The 21,779-nt window shown below is 38.5% G+C and overlaps 2 protein-coding genes across 2 annotated transcripts; one reads left to right on the top strand and one right to left on the bottom strand.

The window, feature by feature from the left end:
* Positions 1-1,268: 1,268 nt before the first annotated feature.
* Positions 1,269-5,580, bottom strand: mtrf1 (mitochondrial translational release factor 1). Its single transcript, XM_084713589.1, has 9 exons — positions 4,991-5,580; positions 4,071-4,168; positions 3,903-3,984; positions 3,613-3,720; positions 2,982-3,154; positions 2,776-2,893; positions 2,351-2,487; positions 2,151-2,249; positions 1,269-1,790 (listed from the first exon to the last, which is right to left on the bottom strand). The coding sequence occupies exons 1-9, from the start codon at positions 5,391-5,393 to the stop codon at positions 1,650-1,652; spliced, it is 1,359 nt and encodes a 452-aa protein (XP_084569715.1). The 5' UTR covers positions 5,394-5,580; the 3' UTR covers positions 1,269-1,649.
* A 345-nt stretch (positions 5,581-5,925) lies between these two features.
* On the top strand, positions 5,926-17,912 carry ccdc122 (coiled-coil domain containing 122). Its single transcript, XM_084713234.1, is given in 8 exon segments — positions 5,926-6,032; positions 6,652-6,767; positions 7,145-7,543; positions 7,641-7,757; positions 8,648-8,721; positions 9,081-9,162; positions 17,783-17,872; positions 17,874-17,912. Coding segments are annotated over 8 exon segments (945 nt in total). The 5' UTR covers positions 5,926-6,004.
* Positions 17,913-21,779: the final 3,867 nt, after the last annotated feature.

The following is a 21,779-nucleotide window of genomic DNA, read 5'->3' as shown; positions in this document are numbered from 1 at the left end:
ATTGCAATATTTGTCAAAATGTTCCACTCTCATAAAGCAGTGTGTATGGAAGTTGAGATCTCAATATTTCAGGACTATTCAAAACTTTTGTCAGTAAAATTATTTTGAAAATTTAAGTGAATAAATGATGACTGCAATATCTTTCTCTAATTACCAGAGAAAAAACACTTGATGTTGCTGGTCAGCTGGCACACACACACACACACGCAGGGTGTGACATGCTTGTGGTGAGCGTGTGTGTAAAAAGCTGATAGGTGGTTTCACCGCACCCTGGTTGGCAAAGAACCACGGAGGATACTGAGAGGCAATAAACAGCTCTGGTCTCTGTTTACATTCAGTGTAAACAGTCTGCTGCAGTGGAAGCTGCTGGAACTCACTGTTAAAAACTCTGCCTGGACTAAAGGTTTGGACTTAGTTGGACTCTTGACTTGGAAAAACAAATTTCTAGTTGTTAATATAATATTGTGAAATATTGGGATATATTTGGCTTCAGCAAGATGAATTTATACTCCATGGAGTCAGATTAGTGCCATAAAACAGGAATAAATCCTGTTTAAAATGTTTAGCATTGTATATACTGTACTTTATTTAGATTTTCTCTTATTTTTCTTTATTTTTCTCTATTGCTTTTGCTTGAAGGAACATGAATCCTGCAGAAACTGACAACTCAGCCTTGACAGGTAGGTCTGCCAGCTGATTGACGACTTGGCCCTTTAAGCCGAGGCAGCAGGCAGAAACAAAAATTGATAAGCAAAAGCAAAAGCAATCGGAAAAAAATAAATGGATACTACTACTACTAATAATGATAATAAAAAACATTACATTAAAAAATCCTTTTTAAAAATAAATATGGAAAATGATCATTTAAAAGCAATAAATACACATTTTTAAACATACGTTTAAACATACGTTTAAAAATGTGTACAGAAATAACTTATCAAATAAACTAAAATGCTACTGATAATTATTCTAAATTTTGTGTCTTGATATTTCCACATTTATTTTCTTATTCTCTTGCAGATTTATTCCTATGCATTCTTGTGACTTCATAATACTGAATGTATATTCAAAAAACATTTTCAGCAGATACGAGCAGTCTTTAACTTAAAAAAGGTAAATATCTCAATTTCAGAACTCTTAGTTTATCCATCTCAAAGGTAGACCTAAAGGACATTTTTATTGCCTCCAGTTTAAAGTATTAATATTTTTTTGTTTCCTCATTTATAAAGCTGTAGTGTTGTTAAGAGAATTACTAGGACACAAAATACATAATTTAACATTTTATTACAAAAAATACAAGCTTCTTACCTTAAGAGTGTATTGCAGTTTGTCTTAAGCATCTTTCACACAGTTCTGACCCCACAAGTGATTTTCATTATTCACACATGCGGCTACATTCAGGAACATCTGCATCTTCTGCCACGGCAGTGCAGGAATAGATCGAGCAAGAGACTGTCAATGAGATAGCGGTAATGCAGCACTTACAGATGCCAACGGACATAAAACACAACAGAAGAAGAGGTTGAATGTGTCTGAAGACGTCTGATGGATGAAAACGTTTACACCCTTGTCCCATTACAGACCGACATTTCAGCCCTGGTGTGCAGTCACAGTACTGTAAGACATACTGTATGATTGGTACACTGTTGTCAGTCTGCAAATTGTCCAGACTCTGGTGGTTTCAGTCTGCTGCTGCTGCTCTCCACCACGTCCAGAAGAGCCTCCATCTCCGCATGTTTCAGTACGTCACTGATTAGATCACCAAGTGCTTCCTCTCCTCTCATGAACTCCTAAACATGGACCAGAACCACAAAAAGTTGAAGTAAGTATTTTAGCCACTTGAAAAAGATCCACCTAAAAATAAAATCACTTTAAATGTGTACTGTATTTAGAATATTTTCACTGCTTTACTTTGCTGCCAGACAGCAAGCTAAGAATAAACCGTCGTTATGTAAGTCAAGTATGACTTTCTCTGAACCAACCAAACTCCATGGACAAAATCCGTAATTTTATCATGCAGAACACAGGAGTTGTTGTTGTGCTGTTGTGTGTTATTGCATGACTTTGGTGTTTTAAAAGTTTAGTTCAGATTCACCAAAGTCACACATTAACACAAACTTAAAAAACTGAAGCAGTGGTTAAAATCTAACCTTAATATCTCTAGTAACATATCCAGTCCTGTGGTCTGTGACACGATCCTGGCTGAAGTTGTAGGTACGAATCCTCTCTGACTGAGAGCGTGTGCCCACCTGTATTTGAGGACATAGCAGGAAAGAAGACATATTTAAAATGACAAACACTTGTAAATAATTCTGGCAAAAATTAGTTCCTTTGAGAGGATTTCACTCACCTGTTGCTTTCGTGCCGTGTCCCTCTGCTCCATCTTTTTACCCATCATGCTCTGGTTGAGCCTGGCCCTCAGCATACGCATGGCGGTGTCTTTGTTCTGCAGCTGAGAGCGAGTCTGCTGACACTCAGCTGTTATACCTGTCAAGAGAACCATGAAAACAGATGGCAACAGGGCCTGATGTTTATATGACATGGAAGTAGTAGGTTGAACTGGATGCTGTTCATTTGTGTGTCATTTGTTTTTCTTACACACCATATTGTGTGACTTGACTACTAATAGTTTCTACATGGTGCTTCCTTTGTACTTAATGTCCCCTGTCCCTTCCCATTTATGTTGTATTTGTGTATTTCTTCACACCTTCCAATAAAATACAATTGAAAAAACAAAAATAGCAGTAGCATGAGAACTGTTCTGGCATGTTTTACCGGTGGGAAGATGAACAATGCGGACCGCACTGTCTGTCGTGTTAACATGTTGACCCCCAGCACCTCGAGATCTGAATGTGTCGATGCGAAGATCCTTTGGATCAATGTGGACGTCAAACTATGAACACCAAACACATATGACAAACATAAATACATACTTTTTTAATAAACACAGACTGAAAATAAAAGACCAGAGCAGAGCGTACCTCCACTGGCTGAGGCAGGATGATGACAGTCATGGTTCCTGTGTGGATACGCTGCATCCTGGAGGAGAGGCCCACCTCAGGGATCCTTTGCACCCGATGTGTTCCTCCTTCATGCTTCAGATGTCTGTACACGTTCTCCCCAGCTATTTTGACCGCTGCATGATGCAAACCACCTAAGACACAGTCAATTAATGCAGAAAGAGTTAGAAGGTTATGTATCAGGAGAATTATTATTGCCAATGAAGAAGCATAATTACATAACAATGCTCAGAACAGACATTAAAAACACTTGGTAGTCCTAATTCACTATTCAGGTACCTTTAGACTAGAACAACAGAAAGGGGGCACAATGAGATTGTTAATGAGCTCCAGTCAAACCTTAATCAGTGGAAAATTATGTGGAAATAGCAGTGGAAATATTACATTTCTTTTATTTTTATCCAGCTGTATTTCTATAGATAAATTGAAATTATTCTAATAATGCAAGGATGTGCAAAATGAAGACAGTCAGCTAAAATAATCGCGATCGTGTGATTCTGTAATAATTGTGACAGGACAACAGTTCACTAATAATTTCAGTTTTTGATTAACTAATTTTCACAAAAACTCAAATGACAAAAATATGTCTTACCATACTCAGCTGGTGTGTAGTTCAAAACTTCAAAGTCCCAGTTCTTATAAGAGGCAAAACCCTGATACATGTCAAATATTTCTCTGGTGAACTGCTGACAGATGTCACCTGAAACAAAACACACAGATAGCACTATTACTTAATTAAAAAAATAGCCGGCCTGTTTTCAATCATTCATTCAACTAGGTACTTGTATTTTACTGCAGGATAAATGTTAAGTGTAAGAACAAGCAAAACAAGAAAGTAGCTGCAAATCCAACTGTCTTTTAGTAAGCAGACTGTTTCCATACCTCCTGTTGTTCGTCCTGACACCACCTCCAGGAGAACATTACTGGAGTCAAGGGGATCAGATGGCACGAGAGCTTTGATCAACTGGAGAGAAAGAAGAGACATTCATGAACATAAAATGTTCTATAACGCATTTCAACACGTATATGATCAGGCCTCTGTGCTCTTACATCTTTTCTTAAGGCCAAAATCTTGCGGGACATTTGTGCTTCCTCCTCTTTCAACAGCTGAGTCAACTGTTCATCTTCATCTTTCACGCCAGCTGAACCTGCAGTCAGAGAGAAAACACATATTTTGATGCTATTTGCAATTTAAGATCGATTTTTATCAAATATTAATGAAGACAAATCAGCTCATTTAGAGCTAAAAATACATGATGCATGTTCTGACACAATAAAAAGAACATCGGGAAATTCTTAGTACAAGAAAATGGTCACCAACAGTGCTTAAAAATACAGATTGTATTCATGTTGTACTATCAACTCTGTTTTTGATTAGAAGTATAAAAGAAACCTCTGAAACCTTTGGTAGAAAGACATTCTTACACTGTTTAAGACATTATTTCCTTTAGAGCTATACCGGTGGCATAAAAAAGAGCAAATCTGTAAAAGAATAAGAAAGTAAATGTGGGGAAAAAAGGAATGAATAAAAGAATACACAAGTAAATGACAAAAAAGTGGAAATAAAAAGACAAATATAAAAGAATAACCATCAGCACTTTCATTTAGTTTCACGTTTATTTGTTAATGTATTTATGTGCATATTTATTTAGATATTTCTAAAATATATTCTATATTTTTGCATAAAAAATATCTATATATATTCTTTTTACATGTTTTGTTTATTTTTTTTAATACACTGTCATTTATTTATTTTGATCTCCTTTTTCCCCTTTTATCCTTATTCTTTTCCCAATTGTTTTGGCTTTGTTTTTGCTTGCTTTTGCTTATTTTTTTTATATTCTTTTCTTATATTATTTTATTGCATTCTTGTGATTGCATAATTTCCTATGTCAATGCCATATAACTACATATATTTTTACATTCTGACAATTATTACAGACAGAAACAGAGTGATAAAAACTACTCACTGTGCAGAAGTGACAGGACTTCTTCCAGGTCTTTCAGGGCTTGTTCAATACTCTCAAACAAATTAGCCAGAGGCAGCAGCTCTGTGTGTCTCTTCATAAGCATTTTTCTGTCTGATTCACTGAGGTAAACATGCTGTAACTTCTTGCTGAGGTCTCTGTACTCCTCCATGAGCAGCTGAAGATACCTCTGAACAGATTCATTCTTATACAAGTCCCCCAAGTCACTGTAACAGAGGCGTTTTGGTACTAATGTAGCCCAGTTTTGCACCTCTGTGATGTTAGCATACTTCAGACTGGTGTGTCCAGTCAGTGTCCTCCATCCTCCTCCTCCTCTTCTTCCTCTGCTACTGTAAACTACACGGCTACACAAAGTGCACAGCCGAAACCAGCGATTGACGAGCATCTGACAGCATGTAGAGAGCAATGAGTATAATCAATCAGTTGTTGTTAAAGTGTTTACAACACCTGCCAAAGATCACTGCTACTGTAGCTAAAGCTAAAGAGACCCGGATGAAGTTGTGAGGAAGCGGTCACGGAGAATAAATGAACTCTGGGAACTGTAGTGTTTATCGTAGTTAGCGCCATTATTAATTGGCAAACAAAGTTAACGCGCTATTTTAAAATAACATTTAATAAAAAAAAAACTCTGATTAAATTGCATTATACAAGCTGTACTGTAGCTAAAGCCTGTACGTAGTTCAAGGGGCGTGTCGAGTAAAAGAAGTGAACTCTGGGTGATGTAGTTTCAGCCCAATGGCAGTTAGACTACTAATTAATTGGCTAACAAAATTAACGTTTGTGGGTTTTTTTTTTCATGAAATTGCCTTTCATAAGCCAAGGTAGTCGAACACATAATTTTATTTATTTTATTAATAGTATTATCAGTATTTTTTTTTCCGACAAACAAGTTAAACTAGCAGTCAGTCGTGTTCACTAGCTCGAACATTTTGTCCATTTTGGTTAATGTAGTCACAATTAACGGCAGCTTTTCGAGCTATAATAACTGATGTCAAAATGTCACACTATGGCTCCAGTGAAAATGGTAAGATGAGAACGGGCTTATTGGCAATAAATTAACATTTGTTAAGTAACCGAGTATGTGAAAGACAATTTAACTACGAAAAAGAACAAACATTTTTAGCTAGCTTTTAATTAGACAATTATTAACACGTTAGCTCCCGTCCTGTGTAGCTAACGCTATAACCTAAGTCCTTCATCCAAACGTTACTAAATTACTCAATATTTACTTAAAGTACTCATTGCGTAGTAAAAATGGTCCCTGCCAGTGTTTTATTTTGATGTTTTTGGATTAATATTACTACCGTGTTAACGTTAATGTTGCATTTTACTGCTGTGGATGTTTCAGGTTGAGTTCATTTTCACTACTTTATGGGTTTTCTCTGCACAGAAAGGGTCTGCAAAAATGTAATCTGAAAAGTAACTTGCAAACAAAGCTGTCAGACAAATGTAGTGGTGTAAAAAGTGCACTATTGGGCTCTGAGATGTAGTGATGTATAAGTGTTAAGTTGCATAACAAATGGAAATTCTCAAGAAAACTCAAGTGCCTCAAATTTGTGCTAAAATGGGCCTACATACTTCATTACATTCCACCACTGAGTAACAGCTGGTTCAACAGAAAATTTTTATTAACTATCCCTCAGGAACAGAGGAGAAACCTGGGTTTTCACTAACGAAGGCGATTGAGGATGTCAGTCAACATGGCTTTGCCCAAACCGAGGCCCTGAAAGAGAAACAGAAGACACTCAGCTCCCTGCAGGTTCACCTTTACACCTAGATAATTAACTACAGACTCAAGATTACACTGCTTGTAAACTTAAGTCTCTTTATCATGCACTTAAAACACTTTCTGGCATTTAATTACATAGAAAATGTTTACATTGCCCATTAACATTGGTGCTCATGACAGACATCCCTTAATTACTACAGATTATATTGGTTAAGTTTTATTTAACATAATAACACGCAATATTTAAAAGGAGTGAGTTTTTCAGAAATTGAAACATTGGTCAGTAGGTGAGCCTTGTAATATGTCTTAACTAATCTTATGTCAAGGGTTCTTGCATCTTAAAAATGTACTTATGGGGTTAGACATTGATTTAGATGTGATGTTAGATGTTGTGCTTTCTTTTCCAGGCAACTCTTTCTGATGTTGAGAAGAAAGGCGAGACAGCAGAACAGGAGCTGAGATCTAAAGTGAGGGAAACCCTAATGCTGGAGGGCGAGATGGAACACCTGGAGCGGCAGACAAAAGCCCTGCATGATCGCTACGCATCCATCAGCAAGGAGAACACAGAGCTCCAGATTGAGATAAGCGAAGAGGAGGAAAAGGCTGAGGTGGCACTGGCAGAGTTCAGCACTTACCGAAAGAAGATGGAGGCTCACAGAGCAGCTGTTCTGCATGCAGTGAGTCAGACGGTGGCCCATAAAGAGCTGGAGGGGAAGAGAGCACTGGTCAGGATGCTGAGACAGAAGAAAGAGGAGCTGAGGAAAGATTTGGAGAATCCAAATGGAAACACAGTGCAGAGGGAAAAGGTGGAAATAATGGACTAGATTATCCTGAGTTTCATTTTACTGAAATTATAAACTTTATATATAATATTGTTTGTTTGTTTTGGTCAATTCTCTGCAGAGGGAGATTAATGCTCTGAAGGGGGAGATCTCTATAAAAAGGCAGACTACAGCTGAGAGGAAAGAGCAACTGCAAAAAAAGTTTCAGATGCATACCCAGATAAAGAAAGACATTGAGGTATGGCAAAGAGATGTTGTGAATTTATTGACTCTTTATACCAGAGCTTCAACTAACGATTAGTTAACTCAATTAACCAACTACACTTTTAGTCTGTAAAATCTCAGCAAAGAGTAAAAAATAGGGCTGCAATTAACAATTGCTTTCATTGATGATAAATCAAAGATACTGTATGTTTACTATCAGAGAAGACCCCAAAAACACAGCAAATCAGAATTGTTGTAGATTAATCTACTGTTTAATGAATAATTGGAGCAATATAGCTATCATTTATTAGTGGTTGGCCACTATGGGTTTTTCAGTGGCTAATTCTGGTGTTTAGACATATTTGGATTAGATTTAACTTTAGCCACTAATAGTTTAGATTAGATTTGCTGTCATTAAAGATGGGGAAATGCGCCAACATTTAGAAAAGATGATGGTGACTGAGAAAATGTAGGCGAAGGTTTACAGCAGGATGCAAGAGCGTTAAACAGGGCTTGAAACAAACTTTTTCCCGACACCTTCCCAAAACTCTCAAGAGGGAGCACTAACTGTTTTCCAGAGCAGCTACACTGACAAGACTGCCTGCAGATGTGTCTGTGTCTGCCTTGTGAGCACAGGCATCTATCTGATGCAAATTATCCCAAAATGACAGATAATCAATTAGTCCATCACTAATCTGTATATACTGAACATCTACAACAAGTGAAGGCAAAACAACTTTGTCATTCAAATGCAGAAATCACTTTTAGCCAGTATTTGCATTTTACTTTCGCAGGAATGCTACACCAGATGTTACACATCTAATTTGAAATTGAAATATAAAATCATGAATAAAGATATAACAGGTGTAAGCCCAAGATTATAATTTGAGTTCCTGTTTCATCAAACTGAGTTTGTGTTTTCAGATCCAGAACAGGCGCTATGAAGCCATCGTTAAGCGCCTCCACTGCCAGCTGAGCAGGGCCCAGGCTGTCCACAGGTAAACATAACTGCAAATACTTCACCAATTATGATACCATTTATAACTATACAAGACAGAGGTGCTTGTTGTTTTGAGATGGGAATTTCAATTAAGGCTTTGCACAGATGCTAATTCTAAAATTCTGCATAACAAATCACAAGTAAAGTAAAAATCTTTCTGTGACAAAAACATACTAAAAAAAACACAAAATGAGGGACACATTTTGTAGTTTTGGAGACATTAAAAGCAAGAATTTTTTGAGCATTGCAGAGACAAGTAAATTATTTGCTGTACCACAGAGTTTTATTTGGAGGCAAATTGCTCCAGGTGTGATGATGTTCTACATATGAAATGCTACTAAACTGTGTCTTCTTTAGGCAAATGTCTGAAGATGTCTACCACATGGAGAGAGAGCTAGCTGAGCTCAAGAGGCAGCTGGAGTCATCACAGGACTCAGCGGTCAGTGGGAATTAAACAGTAGCATCTTATATTCATTCATTCATTCATTGTTTTGTTATCAGGTTAAATGTAAGCCTGCCGTTACTATGGGTCAGTTTGTGCAAGGAAGAATTGTTGCTGTTAGCACAACTGAACAGCAGAGGGCAGCAATGTCAAACAAATATCTAACTTCATCTGTTTCACTTCATCACAATCTCTTATCTAGACTGTGATACAGTTGTTTCATGTCAGATATTAACATAAACATTGCTGCTGAATGTTTGGTCAGAGAGGAAAAGTATAAGTATTAAAATATTCATCTTTTATCAAGTTATTTGATTTACTTGAACAGTATGCAAGAGTGTTTCTGCAAATTGGGGGCAACATCATAAGGGCGTGGGATGGGATTCTAGGTCGGGTGATGAGGACAGTGAATCGGTTTGTCCAGTCTGCGTTCACAACAACAGTGACCCGTGCTAAACAAAAGCCAAAGTGTCTGCTCTAACTGTAGATGTTGATGGGTGTTGTTTTGGTACATGCTGTTCCAGCTTTCGCTTGACTGGGTGGCTTGATGGCCTGCGAGGTGACAGTCCCACTGCCGGCTAACAAGGGCGTGACTGTGCTACTTCATCCATAGCTCAAAAACTAATTGAACAATGAAACTGCCGTTTCAGAAAATTACCCAACCTCAAAATGCATTGCACCAGCCTCTGAGAAAAGCTGGAAAAACTTGCAATATCAAGTGCATTTCCCAGATTTTCCACAGTTTGTCATCTCTGAATTGTGTTCCATCTCTTTGCATTACTGGAACAATTATGTAAAACAGTCATATGTCATAGATCTGAGGCCCGAAAAAGCTCTGAAAATATACACAGATGTTACTGAAATTAAGCACACGAGAACAAATTGATTTCTTGCAGCTTTGCAGCTCAAAAAGATGAAAAAATAACTACATACTACTATTTCTTTCACAGTTTTTCTTTTATTCTGCATGTGTTTTGACTTCACATGGTCTACCTCAGACTGTCCATGTAGAATTGAGAATTGATAACCATGCAAGGGTACTTTTTTGTCCTTTTGTGCACAGTTGTGTTGACTATCATCTGCAAAGATTGCCAGCTTTCCAAGCTTTGGTGTGTATACGATGTATGCATAGTAACCCATAGTACCTGCTGCTTTAATTTATAGTCAGGGTGTCTGTTTGAAAGTGTGGGAGGTAAAGGACATTATGTGATTAATTACCCAAAAATTAGGACTGTTTTCATCACCCACTCAACCACAAATTGTAGTTTACTGGGCCACTTCCTCAAAGGTCCCACTAAGGGAGTCTATCCATCCTGAACTGCAGTGCTGCTCAGTCTCACTGACCTTATTACCATGTTGTCATCCTGACAGCCCTCTGTTCTGTCCTCGCACACACTCACAATATAACACACAAAGTCACGGTCAGATGCTCTGAAAACTGCCCAAAACTTTGTCTCAGAAAGGATAGTCCAGTGTATATAGAAACATACTGCAATGTCACATGTGGGATAAATTTATGTTTCCCCCTTTGAGCGCTCACGTGCCTGTACACTCTATCCTCGCAGTGTAACCTTGTAAAATGCACGAGACATGGCTATTTCTTTTTTATGTTATGCATGGGAAAGCACACTGTGTTGCACTTGCATAACAAGGGGCTTCCACTCCTTGCAGTGAGATCCATTGTAAGAAACTCTTTAGATAAAAGCCATTCATTCTCCTATTCAGTCCAAGCTAATTAAGCCCCAGCTAATTAGGGAATGAATTTAACGCCGGCCTTCTACCACATGCTGCTTTTATTTATCTGGCGGTGACACATTTATCTACTCCACTTTGGCATCGAGCGTCACTTCAAAATATACTTGGCTGCTGAAATAGAGAACAAAGACAAGGAGTTTAGGGATTTGCTGACAACATAAACTGATGAACATATGTCAGTTTAGAGAGTTGCTTTTCCTGTAAAGACATAAAATAACTTAATTCTGGTATGCAGTACTTCAAGTACTTCTCTCATACTCTAGTATTTATCATCATTATCTAGTAATGACAGAATAAACATTGACCCATAGATCTGTCGTCTTTAACATAACTGGTGCAGTGCCTGTTCAGGGCATGTGCATGTTCGGAGCAGGTCGATTGCTTAGCCTTCGGAAGTACTGCTTTCAGCATTTGCAAGAACCACTTATCTGATCAACTTCACATTAGACACTGTACTCCCTTGAGCCCTCAACAATACACCTGCCAAAGTGAGATGAAAATGAGATGAACGATCCTCGAGATATGTGAACAGTCCTACACACAGTCAGACAGAAAGAGATTCCTTCCTCTGTGATTAAATGATGCTATTACAGCACCGCCTATTAGCCAAATAGAACCAAATTTCTCATGGTCACTCAGAGATTTTATCTTCACATCCATTTAATGTGGTTGCAAATGCACAAAGCATTCAGGAGATATTTTTTGTATAAGCCCTGTCCACAGCATTTGAGCAAACCTCGAGGGCGAGCTATAGCAAAACTGTATGGAGTATCAAAAATCTGGAAAAAGTAACTGTTGTGCAAAATTTTTAGGAGGAGGAGTGAAAAAACAAACTTGGACAAAATTCGTAATGGTGGACAATCTATCTAAACTAAAATCGGCGTGGCTTATAATGATGGATTTGACTGTACCTGCAGATTCACCACCATCAGGCCAAATTGCAATAATTCCTAAATAAACTTGACACTGAACTCCCTTCAGTCCTCAGCAATACACCCAGTTTTTGAGATATGCAAATAACTGTCATACATACAGAGAGACATGCAGATTCCTTTCTTTCTTCTTGTAGTGAGATAACAATCTCCTGTACTTTATTATTTTAAAACTGTCATCTCCATCCAAGAAACATCTCTTTTACTTTATGCTCACCTTGTGTTGGCCTCTTGATAAACGAGTGCGCCAGTAAAACGTGCCTGGCGAGCTTTCACATCGACTGAGAAGCTCTTTGCACAACAGCTGAGCTCATTTATTTCTCATCCTGAGTAGATGCACTGCAGTTTATTAAATCTGCCTCTCCAACAAAACTGGCTCTGTAGAGAATACTGTAGTGGAAGGTGAGAAAATATCTATTGATTAACTGAATAACTCGAAATTTGGCATCCATTCTCCAGTCTATCCTGAACTTAATGTATCTTCTTGCATAAAACATAGCATCGCAAAGTAAGAGCTCTGTCTTCTGTCTCAAGCTCAGTAAATAAAATATTGAATAACATGATAATTGCAAACATATAATTGCAGAAAACTTATGTATGAATTGTTACATAACAGAGAGACATAAACTCCTGCATGTGTTTGTATTGTTGGTGCCAAGCTATAATTTTTTCCAGAACAGAATGTGACAACTTGTAATTTCATATCCCAGTCTCTGCATGGCTCCTGTTAACATTGTACTCCATCTCATGCATGATAAAGCATGTCTGACTGGTACCTTGATGGCTGCTTGCACGTCCTCTGGCATGCTGCCCATGTGTGTTGCGTGGAGGCAAAGACAGCTGACCCGGAGTGTGTGAGAAATCATTACAGGCATACCTCAAGTGTAGGGTTGTGTGTGCAATAAATTCCTGAACTCTTACTACTGTAGGTTGAGGTGTATTTACTGCAGAGTTTGGCAGAGGGGCCAACATAACGGTAAAGGAGTAAATACATAATAGCTGATGCAATGTGGGAGTGTGTTTGTTTGTTTTGCTGGTTGTGGGGGTGTGTGTTCTAATGTGTTTGTGCATGTGCAAGTAGTGCGGGTGAGCTTGCCTTTTTACATAAACCTAGGTTCCAAATTTTAAAAAACATCCAGATAACTCTGTTAATTAGCCTCTTTGAGCAGGATTGAGTCCTCATTCAATCGTCCAATCACTATTTTGTGAGAATTACTACAGTATGCATTGTTTATTCATAATTATTGGTAAATACTATCTGTTGTTTCCCTATTCAAAGTCGTATGTCATCACTCATGCTTGTAGTCTGGATAATCTGAGAAATGTCTTGTAAGAACATGAAAGGTCAAATGTATAAGACTCACTGGGATCTATTGGCAAAAATGGAATATAGTATTCATAAGTATGCTTTCATTAGTGTATAATCACCTAAAAGTAAGAAGTGTTGGGTTTTTGCTACCTTAGAATGAGCCGTTTATACAGATAAATTATACACATTATAGATAGATTATAGATTATACAGTTAAAAATCTAAAGAGATTAAATCTGCTATCATAAAAGACAAACTGAAGCAGAATATTTTCACATTTGAGAGGCTGGAACCAACAAATTTCATAATTTTGTATTTGGAAAGTGAGGTAAGCAATTGATGGGTTGCTGATAGAGGTGTCACAGTTTCAATATTAAATTGAAAATGGATCAGAATGAGCTTTGAGTTGCAAGAAGCTAATCGAAAGGCAGAGTCAGCAAATCTCAGAGTATTTTTTGTTTACCTTTTCCAAAAGCTTACTTGCATCCAAAGAAAAAAAAACAGCCTACAGCCTATTAGTTGATACCATTCAGACAGATCTTTTTAAGGAAGAATTTGAAAAAGTAAATGCAGGTGTCAGGGCATAAAACCAAGGACCTGTTACTTGATAATACAAAATACATAATAATACAATATAAAAAAATGTTTTAATTGAAAAACAAATCAACTTGTGATTTTAAAAAAGTCATATTGAATTGTGGAATCTGGAAATCGTGACACCCCAAGTTGATGATTAATTTTCTAATTATGTAATTGTTTCATTTCTTTGCTTCCAACCTTTATCAGAGCAGACACCTTACGTCACAGCGTCTTATGATCATTAACGACTGACTCCCACCCAGCAGCTGCTGAGTGGTGGGTGGCATTTCACCTCAACCGGGTGTCTGTGTGTCTTTGAGCGTACACAATCAGCTGAGCCGTTGCGTGCATAAACATACTGAGCAAAGTTTTCCTCAGTGACATCAGCAGTGTAATCACACTCAAGATATGGTGAGATGAGCTTTCCGAGAACAAGAAAAACACTTGAAATACGCCCCAGTTGACCAACCTCTCCAAGTCAGGAGAGAATGCAACATTTGTTTGCTCTTTATCACCGAAAGATGAACTCTGTTTAAGAGGCTGAGCAAGTATCATTTCCCAGAGAAACATACATCTCAGTGCTACCCGTAATTGTTTTGCTGTGGCTTTAAGAAGCTTAGTGCTTCACATACCCCCCCCCTGGGCAACAGCTCAGTCAACTGGATTTGCCTCCAGAGACCTGCGGGAGTTTATTTACCTTCTTTTGTTTGTACAAGTAATTACTGTCTCTGCAAAGTTATCCAGACAACTCAGAGAAGGTCCTGTCACACAAAAGAGTAATCCTGATGTACATGACAGGTCCCTGGTCTGTGTCAGGAAAATACGCGTGTAGTTTGTGCGTGGATAACCAAATTAAAAAGAAGTGAGGAGGGGATATCCCTCAGACGGCAGGGTTGAGCACACAGGGGAAACCACTGCTGGCCTCTAATTGCTCCCGTTGCTCCTTGTTAGACTAAACATCACATCACCAGCTCACCAGTTTACCAACAAAGCCTGCTGACTTTTACACTGACTTTAAACATCCTGTTTTATTTTACATCGCTTCAGTCTGCTGATAAATACAGTAATACCTGTCAGTGTGTGATTCATTGATGACTAAAATCCTCTTTTTCTTTCTTTCATCTCAAAACAAGCCCACTGGGTGGGTCACAAGGGCGTTTATTGAAGTAGTTTCCAAGGGTTGAGAGCTGTGGTGAGGCGGGAGGAACAAATACTTTGGAAGTTTACATGTGTTTACTTGAGTATTTATTTTTCTTAATTTTCTGAGTTTTAAAAAACAGGCTAATTAGTTTTTGTGCATTTGCAGGGAATTATTTATCAGTACTTCTACGTGTGTGTGAATGTGTATATTTCTGCCACCTCTGGCTCTTAAACCAGGAAACCAGGTAAAGGTGTTCAGAGCTGTTGTTGGGTGTGGTTGAGACATTAGCCTCAGGAATGTTTTGATTTGCACAGGCACGAAACGGTCCACAGTTGAGTGTGACTTTGCGTCGGGAATGTGGGATGAGAGAGTGTGACGTGGCTAAAAGGTCTCGCTTGAAGAAATAGCCCAGGCCAAAAATAGACGTAATAAAGGAAACCTTTAACCCACAAACACGCCTGTAACGAAGCCCCACCCGGCTGTGTACCTGAGCAACGCAAACAAACATGCACTCCAACGTCCTGGTATCACTGGAAGATAAAAGGACCGTTTCTAAAATGCCTGTTGTGGCACGTCCAGTATCTGTTTGCTTACACCACATAAAACATGTGAGCAGCATCTATGTTTGCTTATAGAAGCAGGACTACTTTCCTCCACTTTTTGACAAGAGCTGTGATTTATCTCGGCTCACATGACTGATGAATCCACTTGGAAGCACGCAAGAATATATATACAGTGTACTGTGTACTGTATATATCTGGTTCGCCTGCCAAATGTGCATCTGGAGGCGAGCAGAGTCAGGGCTTCACACCCACCCACCCAGCAATGAGTCATTTTTGTAAATGCTGCTCAGCATTTTGCCATCTTAAAATCCTCATCCAACACTAATCATGGTGATGGAGGAAGCATTCTTAATCTTTTACTTGAATGCACTAAACTGTGTTTTTAACTGGTTATGAAACAGTCTCAATTTAACACTGGTACTTCTATATGACCTACATTAACAAACAAGAACAGCAGTGAGAAGGCTATCTCTGTTTAGTCATTCTTAATGTCTGCCACCGAGTCGGATTCTCCTTGAAATCACTTTAAATGAGCCCCTGTTTACATTTTCACAGGCAAAGTTACAGTGAGTAGTTTGTTAGCCAGTTAAAAAGAAGCAGGGGGAGATTTTTCTTCAAATATTTTTATTTTTGACTTCATATTTTTTGGTTATGGTGGTGGAAACACCACCACTCTTCAAACTGTATTACATATTTATTTATTATTGTATTAAATTAGTATTACTAATACATGTAATACATTAACACGTACTCAGCCATATAGCCAGCTGGATTATAGCAAATTATGTTTTGTGAAACTGTATCAATTCTCAAAAGCACCATCAGTTTTCAGTGAATACACAGAGATTCATGGCAGTGTGGCCATTTGATTTTTCCACTTGAACATAACAAAATGTGCCTTACCAAACCAAAATGTCTGTATTCGATGTTCTGGGAGTTCTGGGAGTGAGAATCAAATCCCAATTAATCCTAATGATTCTACCTTTAAAGTACATCAGATTTATACTTAAATGAGCCTGAAGGATCTTTCATATTGTATTGATTTTGGAGGCCCCTGTGGACAAAAGCAAAAGGTGTTTTCACCACCATAATCACAGAATGTAGTGCAAAACATAAAATTATCTCAAGAAAATTCTCCTCCTGATACTTTGTAACTGGTTAATTACTGTAACCTTGCCTGGGAAAATGTAAACAACAGCTTTTGTGGTCTGCATGCTTTAAATGTTTCATCTGATTTAAAGGAGAATGGGACCCAGTCACAAGTATTAAGAATAACTACATACAAATAGACAATTTTCTCACTGATGGTCTCATTTGCTATGTAGGTCAGTAATAACTTGAGGTTCTTTGTAGCACCCTTGTAGTACATTTAAGTACTGGAATTGCGTACCTAGTAGGCGTTTAAATCAGATTTTCTTAAGGATTCAAATTATGCAGAACCACTTGTCATTTCTGTCCAGACTCACAGTTACTCATCGTACAGTATGTATGTGTGATAAGCAAGTAAAGATATCAGGAGGATGATTAGAATAATTTCCTCCAGTAAAGGCGTTAATTAGCTCATGCATGTTCAGCACAGCGCAGCAGGAGTGTTGTACAACGTGTTGTGTAATGTTTGCATACTCCTGAGTCAGTGCATTAATGATGTATTTCACATGTCGTCCCTGCAGTGAACGGGACAACATTGCTACTAAATCATCTTAAAATATATAGGAAAGCCAACAATCAACATCATACTCCACAACTGGTTCATTATGCAGCTAACCTCCTTGTTAGTAATCTGACAAGGGCATCATGATCCAGATTAAAAAAAATCAGACTGACCCAAAATGTCCTAAATTTGGGAACATTATGCGGACATGGCATAAGCCTGGTCTGTATTTTGATCCTAAGTCAGACAGCGCTCATTTTATTGCGGCACATGCTTGGCACAGCACTTACAAACAGCGTGGTAAATAAACAGTGAGATAGATTCTTTAGATGCCAAACTGCAGCACAAGAGATGAGGAAGCCGACTCAGTTCCTCCGCAGCCAGAAAGTAGGGCAGCTAGTGGGAGCAGCAGGGAGTCCCGGGTCGTCCATTACGTCATAAGAACAAGTGTGCGTGCTAGCGAGCGGAGGGGGTCTAGCCTCAGCCTGTTTCCTGTCTGAATCTTAATTGCAGACAGAATAGTGGGGCAGTAAATTATGAATGAAATTGAGAGGGAAGCAGTGGTGGGAAGGAACAAAAACTCAAGTATCTCCTCTCCCAGTGTCATTTTTCTCTTTCACATGCAGAGATGGAAAAGCTCTGCACTGTCCTGTACATGCTGTTCCCTCTTTATTCCCCCTCACAGAGGCACACAGAAACCACAGCTGCAGTTTTATCACTCTGCAGGGATTTTTTTTTTCTCTGGGCATTCAACATAAACGACATCCTCCCCTGTACTTATCCCGTTTCTGTTCCAAAAATGTACCTATATGACTGAGAACAAAAAAATAACCTTATGTAATCTGGATTTTCTTATAGGGTTTACTGTTCATTCATTCATTCATTCGTTTTATTTATCCGGCCACTGTGTGTTGACGAACATTATATAACAACCCAAAGAGTGGTCTTCACTTAACAGCAGCATGAAAATGGTCATGTGTACATCATATGGGTTGGATCTACATTTTTATAACCTGCAAGGATCATCTGACAACTCAAGACAGTTGGACGATTGTAGAGCTGGCTGTGTGAGGATTAAAAATACTGTGAATTGACAATTTAGTGCTATATTCAATAAAGTTAGGTCTAATTATCTTGAATAACTGAATTTGGTAGACGTGTTTGTTTGGTTTTCAGGCACCTCTGTATTGTTAAGCGCCAAGTTAGATATATCAGAGCTTTTGGAAAAACATAATTACAGCTTGGATGTTGGGATGAAGTTGGTGATTATGATTTGACATAAATGTGACATTGGCTTCTATGCCAAGACAACGGCCCAATTGAGGGACCGACTGCCTGATTTTCAGGTTTTCCAGGTTCTTCTCTTATTACAGAGTGGACAAGAGGTGATTATCAAATAATCAGTTCAGTTATTTCGGTCAAAACAGTGTCTTACATCTAAACTTCTTTTTTTTCTCGTAGATGCCTCTTCCATGTTTGCCATATTTTTTAAATGCATCTGGGCTTCCCCTGTTAACCCATGATAATCCTGTGTTTAATGTCACAGTGTTATGAACTCTGGGTAATTCCCTCAGGCAAATTGTAGAAATGTACACTTACAGAAGGTTTGAATAAAGGACTCAAGATGTCTGAGAAAGACAGTTTGACAGTGGGATAGCCCTAAGCTCTTGCGGACTTATCAGGAACATGCCTCAAAGTCCTTGAGTCCATGAGTGTGGACATTGGGATTCGGACAACACGATAAATTTCAAGTTTCTTAGCTGAGGAAAAGGTTTTCTGTTAGAATAAATTCTGCCACAGAATGAAGTGCTTTGTTTTTCAGTATATAACTATGAAAACATCTGTACACATAAAGGTGTAGCTTTTAGTCTTGCTAGTGGTGTGGCTCTAAGGATAGCAGTGGTGGTCTGCTTTGTTCCAGACTGAAATATCTCAGCAGCTATTTGATGAATTGGCCTGATATGGTACAGACATTCAGGCTGCCCTCAGGATGAATTGTAATAAGTTTGGTTATCATCTGTCTTTTCAATCATCACGTTACTAATCCGGTTTGTTTATGACCAAATACTTGCAAAACCAATCACATTCCTATCAGCCTCGGGTGTACTTTTTGTTTAGTGCTAATTAAGTGTTCGCAGATTTTTGTTCATGTACATCAGTGGTCCTGGCTTAGACAATACTTTTCTCCATTATCCTCCATGGATATTTCTGTAATTATTAATATATTTGTGTCATAATTTATCACGACTAAGCAACATGTTCTCTCTGTCAGTAGATGATTTATATGAGTTTAAAAGTTTGATTTTATCTCCCACAGTCCACTTCAACCATGAGGAATGTATTTGAATTGTGGGACATTTTAAACATCCCTCTTGCTTCAAGCTACAAAAATAACAACAAAGAAGCGGTTACTCTTTATGGCTGCACTTCTCCTATGGCACTTTACAAAAAAAAAAAAAAAAGGGTTCCCGACCGTGATAAACACATCATGCAAACAAACCTGGGAGCCCTTTTCAACTCCTGCTTGTGAAGAGGCTGCTTGTTTACCACTCAGTACTGTACACCAGGTGTGTGTGGGCGTTTAGACGCCAATATTTGCCTTTTTTCCTGCTAGTGTGTTTTTAAAGAGAGCATCAGTGGTCTGGGTGGTTGCAGCACCCAGAAAGCATTTGGTTTGCATGAAGGTCCCAAACTGGAGGAGAAAATCCATTGCAGTGAACATTAGAGCTCATTTATGGCAGTTATGTCATTATATAATAGTGCTGACCATGTGAATTACATACTGTATGGCTTTGTTCATCTCAGTCACCTGCAGAGAGACTCCCTCGGGAAATAATCCTTCAACACATGTCGCATTACCAGCTTTTCTGTCATGGCGTTGTCTTCTTATTCTGAGTGTCTTTACAAGCAGCTAATGGCACGTTAGCTCTGACACTTTGTATTGTGAAAATGACAAATTACACACAGCTACACAACAGCCCAACGACTAAGCGAGTAAAACCTGAAAAGGCAGTGGTGTTAAAAACACTTGAGACCTACAGTATTTTACACATTGTGCCCACGCTCTGCTGTTTCGTGACTGCAGCTGAAACACTGACCCCCTCCTCTGCTTTTTTTTTGCCATCTCTCAAAGCTTCTACTAGTAGGGTTGGTGAACATGTGTGTGTTCTCAGTCTGAGCTTGTGTTACACTGAGCTTCAATTCCCACATTTCTAAAGTTACAAATACAGAAATGAGGTCTTTTAGAGGAACGTTTTGAGGTGAACATATGAGTTAGTCTGGCTGTTTTAAAAGTCTTCCTGCATTTTATAGAGGCATTAAATCCATTGCGACAAATGCCAGTGTATACCGGTGACGGCGTGAAAGAGACGATACAAGAATGTGTTAATGATGGGAAAGTATTTGAGCACTTATCTGAGGACAGACATATTATTACATCGTGTTAATGTTCAGGAGGTATAAATAATTCATATAATTTAGTACTACTCTGCATCTTTAGTACTGTAGTTTGACAAAATTATGGACCTTTGACTTGTGATTTCACTTAGACTTGAGTCTTTTAACCTGAGAATAGTTGATACCTTCCCTCGAGCCCTAAAACTAAAAAGAATGTTATTTAAACAGTGTGTGACAAATCAATTAATTAAGATCGACTTCATTTGAACCAGACCAGCTGCAGGAGAGAGCCGTGAGGAACCAACTTTATGTTACTGAGCTCCAGTTGGAAATAGGATGCCAAAGATAATTTCATTGGCTTACAAAAACTATGCAGTGGTCAACAAAAGCTGTGTACAAAATGTACAGGTTGAAAATTACAGACAGAAAGGCAACAAATTCCAGAAGGCTCTGATGTTAAAATGGCATTAAATTGCTACATTTGGTGAAGAGAGCAATGAGACTTGACTCACATGTCAGTCTTTAAACGCTTCACTCCCAGCTTTCCTCGCTCAAACTGAATGGAAACAATACAGTTCAGACTTTAGGGCAGCCCTTTGTATTGGAACAGTGACACTGTGTGCGAGAGGACAAAACATTATGTTCTTTTATTGAATTAAAATTTCCTTCCCAAGTTGGAGACAGAAAGATTTTCATCCATCTGTGTTAAACCACTTAACACACACCAAAGTCACAGCATGTTCATGCAATATCCTGTATACAGCATGTGTTTTTTGTGTCCCGCGCCTGACGCTCATATTTAATGCAGCCCTGCACCTGTTCTGTTGGACGAGGACTGCTGAGGACATAGTGTACTGTATTGCCACACTGTGGGAAATATTTAAAACGGTGCAAAGAATGGAAATGTCTCTGTGTGTGTGTGCATAAAGATGGGCGGACACATTTTGATGGATGTATATGTGTGTTATGTGTGCATGCCAGTCGGCTGTATACTATTCAGCACAGACTGTGCTGGAACACCCTGTACTTCTCAAAGCCTAAAACCCCTCTGCTAAATGGAGGAGGGGTTGTTCACTACACCGTGTTGCCCACAGTGGGGTTGGCCTACATATCATCTCAGCATATGTGTATATCCATTACATCATTGTATCAAAGTGGTGCAATTCTGATTCAGAAGAGGGATTGTTCAACAAAAAAGGCGCAATCAGTGTCTCTTTGTTTTACTGCCTCAATTTTTTGTCTCATGCTCTGGTTTTCTTCGTCTTTCTTGATGGAAAGAATGAATGGC

Source organism: Lutjanus erythropterus, chromosome 24, assembly GCF_056507025.1.
Source record: "Lutjanus erythropterus isolate fLutEry1 chromosome 24, fLutEry1.hap2, whole genome shotgun sequence".
NCBI lineage: Eukaryota > Metazoa > Chordata > Actinopteri > Lutjaniformes > Lutjanidae > Lutjanus > Lutjanus erythropterus.
Note: the sequence above shows the minus strand (reverse complement) of the source record. Positions and strands in the feature narration are given on the sequence as shown.